The sequence below is a fragment of the Epinephelus lanceolatus genome, chromosome 5 (genome assembly GCF_041903045.1).
Source record: "Epinephelus lanceolatus isolate andai-2023 chromosome 5, ASM4190304v1, whole genome shotgun sequence".
Lineage (NCBI taxonomy): Eukaryota > Metazoa > Chordata > Actinopteri > Perciformes > Serranidae > Epinephelus > Epinephelus lanceolatus.
Window position 1 is genome coordinate 37,306,499 of NC_135738.1, and position 16,332 is coordinate 37,322,830.

General features: G+C 40.0%; 1 protein-coding gene across 4 annotated transcripts in view; it reads left to right on the forward strand.

Moving 5' to 3' along the window:
• Positions 1–16,332, forward strand: part of wt1a (WT1 transcription factor a) — a 31,598-nt gene that overhangs the window by 2,470 nt on the left and 12,796 nt on the right. For 2 of the 4 annotated variants that reach the window (XM_033635988.2, XM_033635987.2), the window contains exons 2-4: positions 2,575–2,697; positions 5,791–5,893; positions 13,078–13,161. In XM_033635988.2, coding sequence (XP_033491879.1) covers positions 2,575–2,697; positions 5,791–5,893; positions 13,078–13,161 — 310 coding nt within the window. The remainder of the gene's footprint in view (positions 1–2,574; positions 2,698–5,790; positions 5,894–13,077; positions 13,162–16,332) is intronic. The other 2 variants (XM_033635991.2, XM_033635990.2) reach the window with 1 other exon arrangement.

The window sequence follows — 16,332 nt, forward strand, 5'->3', positions numbered from 1 at the left end:
TTCTTATCTCCTACTGAGCAGACGAAATTGTTTCAGACAAGTAGACACAAACTTTGTGTTGGACTGAAAATGACACTCTTTTATGAAATTAAATTGGATTAAATATTTTGCATTTATTTCTGTTCTTTTTTGTTGATTTAAATAATTGAGTTCAATTGAATTTAACTCTTTGCTCTGTTTAATTCATTATAAACGTCTGCAGCAGCACATAATACACTTAAGTCTTTGGATTTAACTTTTGTATTTGAAAACTATTTTTAGGCTACAGAGTCAAAGGAAACATGGTACGAAAATGTGCCATAGGTCAATAATAGGCTTCAGGTAACATATTCTAACATATAATGCATACTTAATGTTAAGATCTTAACCTGCTGGGTTTTTTCCTGCGGATCTCACCTAATCCCTGGTCTTTACCGTGCAGGATAATGAATCTGTTGGTGGTTTCCCAACAGATTAATTAGTAATAACATGCTTATCAAGCAGATAATTTAGGAATAACATTATAATCAAAGAGCTGAGCCGACCTCTAACCTGTTTTATCTGCTCCCCGCTGTGGCTGGACGAGCACAGACAAACAAACTAACTGCAGGACCTGGGTCACACAGCAGAGCTGATAGCACAGCAGGGTCACAGAGACTATCACTGAAAACGCCCTCCAGGAGGGACTCCATTTTTATATCAGAGCTGATTATATATTCTGCGTAATATTCTTTAAACCTTTATTAGTTCACATTTCACCTTGGGCTTGTTGAAGAGAGGCCTGTGGGTGCAATTACAACTTGTTTTAGTCATTTACTGGAGCAAAGAAAGTTTCTGACATTCAGTTTTACAACAGATTTCCTTTGTTTCATGAGTTAAATAGTTTTTACAGGTCTGCAGCTTTTATCAGTTAACTGTTACAGTATCAGGGTATTAAAACCTCCAACATCAGGGCCGCTCTCGTTAAAAGATAAAGCTTGAAATGGACCTGAAACATCGTCATCTAGTCTTTGACGCTGTGAATGACAGCTGGAGTCTACAGAGACGATATTCTTATAGGAACATAACTACCATGTCAGGATGAAAATAAAATAATAAGAGGGAATGCACGTCTTAAAGTCATGGATTTACACGAATGTAAATATTTAAATCTTCGGGTATTTAAAAAACATTGAAATTCAGTCAGTTTTTGACCAAAAAAAAGACAAAAAGCTTTGGGGTATTTCCAGTTGAATACAAATTGACTGCATTGCTTGTCACCTCGGTGTTGGACTTCAAGGCAACTAAAGTATCGCCCTACACACACACACACACACACACACACAGTGGAGTCAGACAGGGGTGAGTGGAAGATAAATGGAGATGTTTAATGAGTTTTCTTCCTTCTTTCCTCTCACCCAATGATCCACTGACGAAAGTGAGTGAAAGTGCTGCATTTTAATTAATGAAGCATGTATGTGAGAGTGAAAGATAGTGTGTGTGTGTGTGTGTGTGTGTGTGTGTGTGTGTGTGTCCGTGCATGTGGGTGATTTATGGGAGTGTGTGGTGCCCTTTAGGTCAGTCTAAGTCATGAGTCAGGTCTGGTCCAGGATGTCAGGCACAGATCTAGTCTCCTCTGAGCAAGAGTGTGTGTGTGTGTGTAGAGGGCCACATATCTGTGAGCCCTGGTATCACATTGTTTATTAATAAAACCAAATTAAAGATTTTTTTCACTTAAGAAGAGACTGATGTCAGTCGCATCATCTCACTTGAGTGTCCATAGTTTTGCTTTAACAATTTCAAAGCAAAAATCCCCTAAATGTATAAGTGTGTATAAATTAACTACAGTATCCAGAAGTTGCATTACACCAGCGGCAACAACTACATATATTTATTATTTTTTTGCAAAATTAGGGAACCACCGTCTGATTTAACATAAAATGAGAAGGGGTAAAATATAATATTTTTAAAGGCTGTCAGGTAAATTATATCCTTTTATAGTTTGATTATTTTGTGTTGATGAGTCATTCAAGTTGGCTCCAAAACATTTGTGGAAACAATTCTTCACATTCTGCCTGTTAAAGCATTTTGTTTGTCCATAGTCTTAAATCATTAATAAGGATTTACTCCATAATCTGTAGCTGTCAGAGAAGAGGAGTGAAGGAATTTCTTAGGTCTAAATTGTTGCACATTCCTCAGTCTGTGAAGCAGCACCAAACTTTATCATGACTCTTTCATCTGATTAAAATCTCACATTTTCTGCTCTGCTCAGCAGCACTTGTACTGTAAAATATATTCATATATTTTTTCTCAGGTTTTTGTGGTAACTTGACCTGTTTTAAAAAACTGGATCGTTTATTAAAAAATGAGCAGAAAAAATGGTTCAAAGCAAATAATTACAGTGTTAAAAAAAAGGTGTAGCACACCATTTACAAGATTATAGGTACAAAGTGTCATGTCAATGTCAATGTAGCCGATGATCTAATTAGACAAGGAAGACATTAAGAACCAGTGATCTCCATCAGAGACCACGCGTGATGGATTTTATTTATAAGTCACCGTCCTACACTTTTGAATATTTTGTGACTGTGTGTGTTGTTCATTTCTGTGTTGCAGGCTACAGCACGGTTGCATTCGACGGAGCCAGTAATTACGGTCACACTCCCACACACCACAGCTCCCAGTTCTCCAACCATTCCTTCAAACATGAAGACGCTTTAACTCAGCAAAGCACCATGGGTAAGTGTGTTTATGTGTTTGAGTGCCGAACTTACTGTTCTTTGTTTTGTTTGTTTTCAGGAACAAATTTTTTGCTCCTCTACAGTAAATTTAAAATGTACAAGCCATCCTGCAACCTGGGGAACAGATAGAAAGGTTATAATGACTTCACTTTCTGCCTCTGAGTTCGGATAATTACTCTACCTAAACAAATCTTTGCATATATAGAAACACAATATCAAGCAACAATTTGGTTTCTGTTGGTTTCTGAGAAAGTAAACTTTATTTTGATTTAAAGGTCACAGTTGATAGGAATGGGTACTGTTAATATTAAAAATCAAGATCTAATCTACAATGTAATATATTCAAATATGTGATTTAAATTTAGTTTACTTACACTGTGTCATGTAACCTAAATTCCACATGAATTCGGCTGGCTGCTCTGCTAAGCCAGTTAGCTTTTTGTTCTCTATCATGATTGCATTAACCACTGCCTCATCAGTGATGTGAAATAATACACTGAAATTTAAAGGTTTATTGCAATGATCATTTTTCAATTATGGATCAGTGCTAGGGAAAATATAGCAATGATTAGCATTTAGCTCGTGATTTTCTCACCAGCTTGCCTGCTCTTAAAGTAGCTCTCTTTCTTTAGCTATCAAGTTAGTTGTTTCTGCAGTTCAGGGCAGCAGCTGTTTCTTTGTAGTTACTGCAGATTTCACAGAATGTACACATTTCTATGGCATAATCATTTTTGAAACTGTGAAAAAGATGTCAGAATATCACATTCAGATCAGTTTTAACTTATGTGCTGCATTTTGCCTTAAAGAGCAGTTCTGTTGCGTTTTAAGTGTCTCCTCACTCCAACTGTCACATAACTTGTAACAAGTCTTACAAACGGTCCTGACTGCAGCAGCTTTTAAATTCTCCCTGCACTGAACAGGAAAAGACTTTGTAGCCTGGTCTCGCTCCCATGGAGTCAAAAAAACGTCAGGCGGCAGTGGCCCTCGGCATCTGATACAGATGCAGGATGCACCCTTTAGCATCTGTAGGAGAGCAAGATACACACGCTTTCAACCATCTCCAGTGTAAACCTATCTGCATCATTGTCAGAGCAATGGATGTAGTATAAAAAGTGCAAAAGTCCACTTAGAATGGGTGGGTGTGGAGGCGGATGGGTCCAAAAAGCACAGGACTTAGACCTGGAGACTGGTGTTTGCGTCCCATATGAAACTAAAAGGCAACATTGAGTTAATTTGTCACGTCAGTCAGCCACCCATTAGTCAGTCATTAGTCATGTGATAGGTTAGTTAGTCAGTCCTTAATGATATGAGTAAGTCAGCCTATGTGACGAATGTCAACTCTTTCCTAAGCCAGGCATCCACTAGACGAGAATCAGGCTGCTTTCAACCAGATTCCTCCTGCCGAAAATCATCAGCAAAGCCCCAATGTTTTTGTCAGTTGTGGAAAACCTTTTGCCAGATTTTCCTGTGGTGTGTGGTATATTAACAGTGCTTTTTAAAATCCCTCATCTGCTAGGAAGTGCACCCTGGCCGCACTGATTTCAAGTCACAAGTATTAAACATGTTCAGTATTTAGGATCGATTCTGGCAACAATTAAATCGTAGGCAACTGGACTTTGATTTTGTCTAGAAGACGTTTCGCCTCTTATCCAAGCGGCTTCATCTTCTAGACAAAATCAAAGTCCAGTTGCCTACGATTTAATTGTTGCCAGAATGGAATTGACCTGGATAAATGAGAATATCCACAGACCTATTTAGGATCTAATATTCTGATGTGGGGGGGGGGGGGGGGGGGGGGGTACACAAGGATCGCTGGCAGCCTTGCAGGTCTGAGAGAGTTTTAATGCAACATCACATGGGATCAAGTCAGAATTTACTCACCTCTAGCTCACACAGTAACTTGTCCAGTCCATGTTTCCAGTGACTCCTTGACTGTATTCATATTTGTACATTTTTTTATTCGTTAATTTTCTGTAAAAAGTGGTGCAAATCTAGAACTCAGTTCTTCCTGCCTGTCATCCATTATGTTAAGTAACATTTGATCAGTTTTGAGAGTCTGGTTGTCTGTAAATACAACCTGGTGTGCTGTTTTGGGCAAATCGTTGCTCTCCGTGCACTATAGGAACAGAACTGTTAAATTTAGTTTTCATGATGTGATGTGTTGGGTCTTTCATATTTGGAACATAAGTCAATGTTTGAAAAATCTATTACTGTGTGCCAGGCTTAAACCTAACCACCAACCCCCTGTATTGAGATACAACACATTCAACTGCCCCCGACGTCACTATAATGACCTTTGCCGAAGTGTTAGAATATGACAAGCCGGGATGAGACGTTGGACTTTGAAACATTCCAGAATAATTTGAGTGTTTACTCTTATATTTCAGTTGTCGCTTTTCTTTAAACAACGACAGTGCACCAGACTCTTTTTCTATAGGAGCGTAAGTCGACCTCTGTGTATTTAAAGCCACTGTGTGAGTGCACACACAGCTGCGTCTGCATGGCAGCTCCATGGCCCTCACCTAGGGAGTGTCTTGTCCCTTATTCTGACATCTCCGCAGTGACCTCGCCTGTCAGAGGTATAAATCAGCCACATCCTGACTCACAAACTCCCTCGTCTTCCCCTCTCATCCCCTCTTTCATCCGCCCACCTTTCCCTTTAATCCCTCCTCGGCACATGTTATTGGTAAACATTTAGATGTGTTTGTTTTATGAAGTTGTAAATGGTTGTAAATTTCTGACGATTTTTACGGCAAAGATAACTGGAAGAATCAGAGCTGAGAGGGATTTTGGAATGTAGAGAGGTGTCGAGGGAGCCATTCACTACACTGCTGGTGAAGCTCAGAGAGAGAAACACGGAGCGAAGGCTCTTTATTTGTAGGAAAAGCTGACGAAAAATGGAGAGAAATAGGAGAGGGCAACAGAGGGCAGAGTTTAAAAAGAGACCAGATAAGGAGTAAGTTGCACAACAAGTCCTCTGAGTTAGTCATGGATGAGTGTACCTTCATCTTCAGCCTTATGGGTGCATACTGAGGTCCAAATGCATTCGCACATATTATAAACTATGTCTGTGTGTGTCCATGCACTGCAGCCGAGCAGCAGTATCCTGTACCTCCTCCTGTCTATGGATGCCACACACCTTCAGACACCTGTACGGGCAGCCAGGCGCTGCTGCTGAGGAACCCTTACAACAGGTAACACACACACATTTACACACACTCTAGGTACTGTACATGCATCGCACACATGCTCTCTATAAAATCTATTTTTATATGAAACAAACAGCAACAATTGAAGCTGGAAATGTTTCAGAAACCATTGTTGATTGTTCAGTCAGCAGTAACTCAGTGAAAGGTAGCAGGATGTGGACATGAACAGGATGTTCACCTTCAGGACAGGTCTGTCTGCCCTGGATGTTTCCTCACTGTTTCTTTTTTTTATTCTTCTTCCTCTGGGCGCTTTTCAACTGTTTTACTTGTTTTTATGCTAACTCCATAAGAGTTAGTATAAATGAGTATGTATCTTCATGCATAGATTGGTAGATGATTTACAGATACCTGTAAAAACCACGGTGCCACTGACGGAGGTAAACTAACCGTATCGGGAATTTCTGAAGGAACGTAGTTTGATTTATTGTTTGGAAAATATTTTAAAAAATCTCATAATCAAGGTGTTCTGCTTGTCATAGACAGAATTATGTGGGCCAGTTATTTTACTCCTTTCATTCAACACTGGTGTTTCCTCTGACATGATATTTACTAATATTTTTTCCAGCACAGCCGATGGGCCAGGAAAATTTTGCCTTTTGTTTTATAGTTTTGATCTTATAAACTCCGCCAGTCATCAACCTGGAGAGGATCAGGCCTTTGGTTGTGTGTCTGTGAGTGAGTGAGTGAGTGTGTTTCCATCTGTCCACAGCTAATCTCGCAAACTACCAGGCCAATCAACCTGATATTTTATGTGCACGTTTATGACTGTATGCTCCAGGGGCAAGTTTTCCAGACTTAAGCTCAGGTAAAAACAGCAAGCCTACTTTAGTCTGTTACAGGTCACATTTTGGCCTTCGTCATGTCTCAAAATTTGACATCCATAGGAAAGTCTGGTCTCATTTTGTACCTGAGGATCTGCAGATTAATTTCATATCCAATGTGTTATGATCCACTGAAGTTAGACACGTTATGGGATGAATTAGTCCCTGATTTTGTCATCTTCATTGCCATCTTGACTGCAAGGAAGCCTGGAGGGACAGTTTTATTCCTCCACACGGCTTCATAACACACCAGAAGTATTTCAGGAGCAGATCGTTTTCCGTGCCCGATTTTGTAGCTCTTAAGATTGTGTTGATTTGGTAATTTTCCTTGATATTTGTGCCTCTCCCATACCGTAAGTAAGTAAGAAGGCTATGCAGACAAATGCTATGTTTTTATGCTATGTCTGTTTTAAATGTATGTATTGTTGCTAATTCCTAATTAAGTTCTGTAGCCTACAGACAGAGTTAAAACCGTTGAAAGTCCAGTTATGAATAAAATGGATCAAAGATTTCAGGTCCTATTTTTGTTATATAAATATTTCATCCCCATAATTATACTGTATTTATATCCCACAAACAATGCCTGTTAGCCTGTATGCTATGCCATGCCCCATCAAAAACAGACAAGGCTTGTATTTTTATCAGCCCGCGGGACACCTCTAGGACGTGGTGCGAAGTGTTAACTGGAATTACAAGAATTGTCTAGAATGGCTGCCATCAGCCTGGGCAGTTAATACCACTGTAAGACAGTCCTTGATCATCTGTTGTGATAGTTTACGGGGATACCTACAGTGCATTATCAGATCATTTATCATGTTAATTAATTCAGATTGTTGCAGCTCTCAAAATTAAATCTCAAATATTTTCTAGTCAAAATAGAACAATTTCTTTTAGGCTATATATATTGTTTTTTTGTTTTTTTTTACTGATGTTTTAGATACTTGTATAAGAGCCGCAGTTATGTGACATAAAGCCATTCTTCAAAAAACTATCTGTAATCTACTGCAGTAGATGAATGACTGGATCACTACATTTCAGAAATGTTTTCACTCATCAAACTGCTGTCGACTGAGAGAAATCAAAGCCACAACCAACGCTTTTTAAAATTTACCACGCATTGATTCTGCTAATGGCTTGCTCTCTTCTTGTCCTTAATGTGAAGTGTGAAGAGGCTTTTAAATGTATTTGTCTTGCTTGGTCAGTGTTATTTGCAACATTATATTGTAGGTTTTTTTCACCGCGGGCATTTTGACTTGTTATAGTAGCAAAAGCGCAGGTGTTACTCACAGACTGTAAATAAAGATGGGCGACGCATCTCCACTCGCTCCCACTGTACAAAAATGAAGCTAAAATATCTTGAATATGGCTGCTGCCATCTTGCGCTGGTGATGTCATTTGGAGCCAGAATGTGTGCAGCTGCGATCTCCGCTGTGTCAGGTTCCCACCCATACATCTGTCCGACCAATCATGAGCAGCGCCATTGATCGTGAGCACAGAGTTTTGCTCACACAGCTGTCAATCATGATGTCAAACCTACTATACTGCAGCCAGCCACCAGGGGGCGATTGAGATGTTTTGGCTTCACTTTTGGGGAGCTCTCATGTCATCCATCTTTATATATAGTCTATGATGGTACTATTGATATTTAGGGCCAGGACACATGTCGCACATTACACCACCTGTAAAGAGCGAGGTCAGGGGTCACAGGGTGCTACGTTGTGCCAGCTTTCAAGGGCGTGGAGGCAGTTTGCGCCTGACGTTGCTCAGCGATCATGACCAGTAGTATATCATAGCCTGCTTACCAGAAATCCCAAGTTCAGAGCTGAATTCCTTCCATGTGTTCCAAGTGTGTATCAGGTCCTCCATATTTATCATCATCTGCTGGCTGTGATTGGTTGTTTCTTGTCACATGACATGCGATGCATGCTGCTGCATTCCAAAAGTCTTACATTGTTTATCTCAGAGCACAGCTGTTGTCCTCTGAAAAATAAGAACTTGGGAATCCTTGCAAGCCACCGCGACGTTGCTCTTGCTTTTGAGTGCCACTTCCACGCATGTATATGGACAGCAATGGATTTGAAAGCGTAACAAACATAGCATGTGTACAGACCCTTACAGTGGCTACGTTCTATTCAAGTGACCCAGTGAGCCATGAGAGTGTTACAGTGAGCCAGCATGCACACCAACACCAGGACCCTGAAACTGAAGCAGTTGAATGGAACCCAGCCATCACTTATCTTACGATTCACACCTGTGCTTTTCAAACTGTGACAAAATGTCTTCCATGAAAAGCCTGTAAGATATTAAGGAAATGCAGAGAAAAATGCAAGTTTTTCAACCACCAAAAGTTTATTCTGATTCAGTGTCAACTTCTGTTCCTTCAGTCAGGTATTAACATAGAAACACACTTACCTCATATACCAAATATTAAATAAATAAATAATAAATAAATAAAGCCTTTACACACACAGATGCCTGAATTGTGAGTACCTAAAAAACTCCACATAATCTTGCCTAACTAAAACCGTTCATCTCAGCCAGTTCACCTCCGGCCACACCCTGCCTTAACCTTTTATTCCTCCCTACTGCTCCCACACACACCACGACCAAAAGCACATTTTTAAGAAAACATTTAACATCTTGACTATTTTGCCAAGAAGTACTCACATTCTTATTGAAAATACTTTAAATCATATTAGTAAGAAAACAAGGCGGGATACTAACCTTACTGCCAAATATTCAGCTGTGATAACATTTAATGCTCAACGAGCTTGTTAATGTGCACATATTTGCCATAATGATGACTATTTCACTCACAAGGAGGAAACTGCAGTAAAAAGGTTTTTATAAGCTTCTTCAAAATGTAATTAAGATAACATATAGAGAGGCACACCTCCTCACTGTATGCTCTCTAAACTGTTAGCTTGTTGTAATGTTTAAATCTAAAATTCCACACATAAAACTGACACACTGTATTCCAACGATGGCAGAACAGGAGGAATCCTCTGTAAATACCACAACAGGGAGTGCTACGGTTTCTGTGTGTGTGTGTGTGTGTGTGTGTGTCAGAGAGAGAGAGAGAGAAAGAGAGACAGACAGAGAGATGTGGGTTGGACATAGACAATCCTAAAAGTCTGAGAGTCTTCTTTGTCATAAACATAACTGTAACTGCTCAGCACACACACACACACACACACACACACACACACACTCACATGGCTGGGAAGTCTCATATGAGTTGAGTCGGTTGTCTAATCTTGCAGCCTGGTACCAACAGGACTGTATTTACTCTGCAGGCCGTCAGCTTGGCTCACTGGAACAACATGAAATGAAAACATGAGGTCTTATTAATACACACACACACACACACACACAGAGCACCTACAACACTACAGAAACTGACAAATTCATCACATGAGAGAAGGTTTTTAAAAGATGCAGTTTCAAAGTCCTTGAACTTTATGAAGGTGTAAAAATAGACGATAGACAATTCATCTATTTGAAACAATAGTTTGGGTTTTACTTGTAGAGGTTTTGAGATTTCTGTCTCCGGCACATTACAGTGGAGGCAAATGGAATACTGTCTCCTCTGTCCCAAAATGAAACAGTTGTCACTGGAAAAACTTTGTAACACAGAAAGACTCTCATATGAACACTAATGAAAAGACTAATCCAAAATAATGGGGACATTGTTTCTGATAGTAATATGTTGCTTTTGACGCTTTTAATGTCATTCTTTGCTACGCTAGGGGCATGGCTGTAGGGATGGTTAAGGTAGGAAAGCCACTGGAAGAAGGACCTTGAGCAGATATTCATGGTTCCCAGATGATGAATCCTAATGATGCTGACTTTTCACTAAGAGCTGCCATGAGGTTGATAGTTATGCTTTCAGTAAAATGTCTTGACAACCTTGATCACCGTGAACTTTGGTTGAAACCTTGTGAACCACTGCAACATAACTAGTTTTTAACTTTTTAAACCTTGACTTAGGCCCTGATCACACAGAAAGTGTTTTAGCAGCTGGAGGCACCTTTGTAATTGTTTTTAATAGAAATGAAGCTTTTTGTTCACAGTTTTTGCGTTGCGATGCGCCTTGCGTTTCTGTGCTCTGGGCACCTGGTGTTTTTGCCACAGTGCTCTGAGCTCCTTGAGTTGAAAAACCTTTAACGCAAAGCGGAAGAACACCCCACGTGATCTCTTTTTTTGTCATCTTTTTTCCCATTGTCCAGTAGGATGATTTGAGAGGTGACAAGTCTTCCGTGATGGTCACAACAGCAAGTTTGCAGTTGGTAAACAATGGAGGAAAAACGGGTGGTAGTGGTTGCCTGATACCCAGAGCTATATGGCCAGACGATAGACAGCAGATTGTCAAACTGTCCCAGAGTCATCCTAAAATATGCCTGGAAATGGCCTGAACATTTTAGGAGCTAGCTACTAATTACTGTGAAATAAATACATAAACGGTAGATTGATTACATTGGAAGGTTAGAATAAGGAGGTGAGTCAGTGGTTGCCTGGCAACAATAAAAAGCAAGCAGAGGCTACTTCAACTTCTTTTATACTGGTTGAGACATTTATATTGTCCAGTCCATGAATTACAACATCAGGTATTATATATATAATATTCAGGTCAGCACCATCTTCATTTTCATTTGTCCAATATTCTATGACCAAATACGTACCTACTAAACTAGAGACACCCCTGTCGGCCTCAGCTGTAATTTGTAAAACTTTGTACTTCTCAATAAGCAAAACTTTGCATGCTAAACTAAGCTGGTGAACATTGTAAACATTAAACCTGATTAACATCAGCATGTTAGCATTGTCACTGTGAGTATGTTAGCATGCTGACGTTCGCAAATTTCCATTGACCTCCAATGAACTGGGGCAGGGACAGCCATTTGAAAGGCTGATATTCCTAAAGTTGAGTTTAATTTTTTTTGTGTTTTGGTCTATGTACCTTTAGAAGTGGTATTCCCCTATTGCACTTCTCATATACTGCATGCTCGGGACATGATATCTTTTGTCCATAGAAATAGAATGAGAGTAGTACAGACATTGAACTGTTTGCCGTGGTCATTTGGCTGGTTCAAGAGAAAATGGCAGTTGCTGTTAGTTGTTTTGGTAAAAGCACATCAGTGGGGCCTCAACGTACATCACACTCACTAGTTTGATTGCAATGTTGTCTGTTTTTTTTTGTCACAGAGTAAAAGGCAGTCAGAGGAGATGGTCAGAGTTAACAAGTTGGTAATATTACAGTATCATTTAATTAATAGAATTTCATGACTAGCCAATAGAAATATGAAGCAGATAAATTGAATTGAAATCTTGAATTCCTCTCTAGCAGTAAGGCGACAGGGATAGTACACTAGCCCACTACAGTGGTCACAGTTCTTTGCAATGGCTGCTGTTCTGACCATCCTGCTATGCTGATTTGAATGGCAATGCCCATTTACTCTCATTCTATTTCTATGGTTTTTTTCATTAGATTTTCTGTTGATCATGTTTTCATAGTTGCGCTCTTTGTGGTCTATTATAGAAACTATCAGTCCTTATGGTAAATGACCTGTTTCTTCCTCTGTATTTTTTTTTAAAGTTATTTCTGTGGCAGGCTTCCTGTTAACCAGAGGGGTTTCCCAGGAGAGGCCTGCTGTAACACACATTGGCAGAAATGTAGGACAGAGAGCTCTGGATGTTGGCTGAATCAGTGATGGGTTCCATCAGTCAGCAATAGAGACAAAAAGCATACACGTATTTATTTGAAAATGTCGAATGTTTACTTTAAATCTTGTGCTCAGCCTCCATTCCACAATAATTGAGCAGAAATACCATGTGTGCTCTGCTGGCTGCATGCCCCTGCTGTACAGTAGAATAATAGCTGCGTAATGAGCAGGGTACCAGGCACCACATCTACCCCGAGCAGACTGCTGCGAGCCTGCAGGTGGTGTGATAGAGGGGCTGTGGCTGTGAGCTATAAATCCACTCAGTATGTGTGTGTGTGTGTGTGTGTGTGTTTAATCATATGGCAGGTCTGAATAATGATTGTGGAGTCTGCTGTGTTTAATGAAAGGTGCTGTTATGAGAGAATTTAGCTTTCCTGGTGTCTGTCTGAGACACATTTTTTAACTTCAGCTCCACCTGGGTGTGTGTGTGTGTGTGTGTGTGTGTGTGTGTGTGTGTGTGTGTGTGTGTGTGTGTGCATGATGGTATTTCTCATTAGAGTACTTCTATTGAAGACAACAAAAGGCAACACAGCCACGCAAATGGATACAAACACTCAACCCTGCTAAATGACGCTCCACTGCACAGCTCATGAGCTTTTCTTCTACGTCTGTCTTCCCTCCACAGCGGAGAAAATGTTTATCAAATGACCTCTCAGTTGGAGTGTGTGGCGTGGAACCCTGTCAGTACACTGGCATCCACCATAAAGAGGTAGGAACATTGTTCTCTTTAAATAGCAGCAGTCGTGACGTTTCTGTTGAATAAGACAATGGGAAACATCAAGAGTAGGTTTGATACAAGTGAGTTTGAACAGGCTGATCTTTTTGGACCAGCAACTATTAGTTTGGTACATGAGATCATTCAGTGTTGATCCAAACCATGTTTCTGTAGAGTGTAGATAACCTGGTTTTGTTCAGCAGATAAATGAAAGAAATAAACAATGAAAGTGTAACTTCACTTTTTTAAAACCTGTCCACAGTGATTAGCAGCTTCATTAGTGATGAAAAATGAGAGTTTGTTTTATTAGTTATGAATCTGAATAGATTATGAATGAGGCCAGTGTTCATTGCATCTGACAATATAAGAGTTCAAAAGGTAAAAGTGTGTTCAGGCAAAAGAATAAGCAATTTTTAGGGTTGGAAGTAATTGCGAATAAAGTAAATGCAAGCTCATGCAAGTGGATCAAATTGACACAGCTGTGGTGAGCAGTGTGATACAGAAGTGCATTGCATTCACTGGATAAAAAAAAAATAGACACCATAGTGTAATTACGAGATAAGATAAAGAAAAAGAAAAAGTTCTTGTCGCCTGTAAATCCTCGCTAATCAGTGGGCAGTGATGGAGCTATCGCAGTTAATCTGCTATTACTACCTTCTCCCTAGTGATGTGCTGGATTTCGCTCTCTTTCTGCAGGAGCAGTTGAACCAGCATGGGATACTTCATGGAAATGCATCCAAGCTGGTTTGGTAGTGACTCAGAGAGCTGTGCGGCACATGCTAAAAATCCTAGGAGTACAGCTAGGGCAACGGAACAGTCTAGTTGTAAAGAAACCGAGTTGTTGATTTACCCATAGACATGAATTTACCTCTTCATAAAATAAGATAAGATATAAGATAAGATACAATAAAAACTTTATTAATCCCACACTTGGGAAATTCACATGTCATAGCAGCTCAAAGCACAGACAGAAAAGGGAGGGTGACAATGTAGCTAGAAAATTAAAGATTAAAAAATATAAAATGTGTATATAGTATATGTAGATATATAAATATAGGCTATGTATATATATATATATATATATATATATAAAAGCCTTAGTAAAAGTAAGGCAATAAATTGAATTACTGTACACACACACACGACTACAATATATACACAGTATAATATAGATATGGGATATAGACAAGATGGCACCGCCCGAGTGGCAGCTGGTTACAGTAGCTCCGACCCCCCTTCGTGGATGTGCAGTGTGGTTGTGAGTGAAGCAGTGGCCAGTGTGGCACCTTTCCTGATCTCGTAATTACGAGATAAGGTGTCTAATTTTTTTTTTATCCGATTCAATGTGCTTCTGTAGTGTGATGCCTCAACCTGAGTGAATAAAACAGTGATTATAGTGTAATGAATTCATCTTAACTACTAGGCAACCAGGATACTACAGCCACTTTGTTTTAAGATAATCTGTCATGAACCAAGGTGTCATTTAGAGGGACATGTTTTTGACATGTAATTGTCAGTGGTGTTACACAAAAGATCAAATGATCTTCTGGGGACCATGAAACCCTACACCAAATTCAGCAAATCTGGTTTGCAATTCACCAAATCACCAAAATAAATGTTGGCATTGAGCATTTCTACAAACCATGGATGTGTTACATTTGTATGTTATTAAGCAGCGGATTTAGTTCCTTTACGTTTCAATGATCCTGTGGTTAACGTGCAGTTAGGCTTAGGCACAAAAACACTTTAGGGTTGGGAAAATGTTTTGGTTTAAAATACCTGCTTTAGGTCACGATCTTGGCAAGAAACGCAGCGATGTCTAGATAAAAAACAACCGCTTTTCATGACACCATCTCTGTAGGAAATGCAGCAATATCTCAGTAAAAAACGACCACTTTTTCGTGGCACTATGCCTGGTGGAAACACAGGGATGGGTTGCTAAAAAAAACACCCGTGTTTGGTGCCTAAAAAGCCATTGGAAATACAGCAATGACTTGCTAAAAAACAACCACTATTGTTGTTTGTTGGTGTCAAACTGTTGTCTGCAGCTTTGCTGGCATCTCAGTAGCTGACATGCCAACCATCCCCTCCACCTCCCGATGACTAAGTCAACTCATATACTACGTCACCTTAGAAACCTTGATGAATCGTACATGAAACGTACAAATGTAACATATCCATGGTTTCACTGTAGCGTCAGCATCTCCTGTTCACACAGAGTTAAAAACATTCAGCAGTATGCACTGTACTTTATGTCATGATGACCTGCATAGCTGCACGCTGGTCAGCGTCTGTGTCGGCTCACAAATACCTTTCTACCCTGAGCCAACAGGCATTCATCATAGTTAACAGATGAATGAGTTTGTGTGTGCGTATGTGACTGAAAGAGACGTATATGTGCACAAAGGGGTGGTAGCAAGAAGGAATGTCTGTGAAGAAGTGAGTGTGTGCTTGTGTACAAGTGGTGTGTGAGGTTCATTAAATCAGGTATCAGAGCCTGATTGGTCTTGAGGACTATTTTTAAATGAGTGACAGGAGAGACCATTGTGTTTTCTTTGGCTGACAGGTCTCAGAAGAGGGTTATATCATTGTGTTTTAGTGGCCTTGCTCAGAAATGACTGTGTCTCTCTCTGTGACTCTTTGTGCTCAGTGTCAGCGAGGGGGAGCAGGAGAAGGGAGGGGAGGTGTGAGGGAGTAGTAAGGATGAGGAGGAAGAGAAAGAGAAGGGAGTCAGTAGAGGACAGGGAGATAAAGAAGGACGGGGCGAGGGGCAGGCAATGAGGAAGAGGAAGAGGAAGTGTAGGGGAGTTGAGCTCAGAGAGGAAGAGCAGATAGGCCCGTTCCCAATGTTCACGCGAAATACTGAAACACTGAACCACACGTCACCTGCTGAAGAGGAGTATCTGTGCACAGTAAAGCCTGAGACTACATGTTTCATATGTTTTCAACAAATACTTTTGTTCTTGTAACTCTGTATTTGTCCCACACAGTGAGTTATGGGTAAGATAGATATCATATTATATTCTTATTCATTAGATTCATAGATTCTCTTCCTGCGTTACTTTCCTGATAGCTTTATTGTAGCAGTGTGGACTTTGCTGCTGGGCCACACTCACATTAATTTTTGAAACTTTTTCTTAGTTAATACAGCAGGTTAGATGAGGG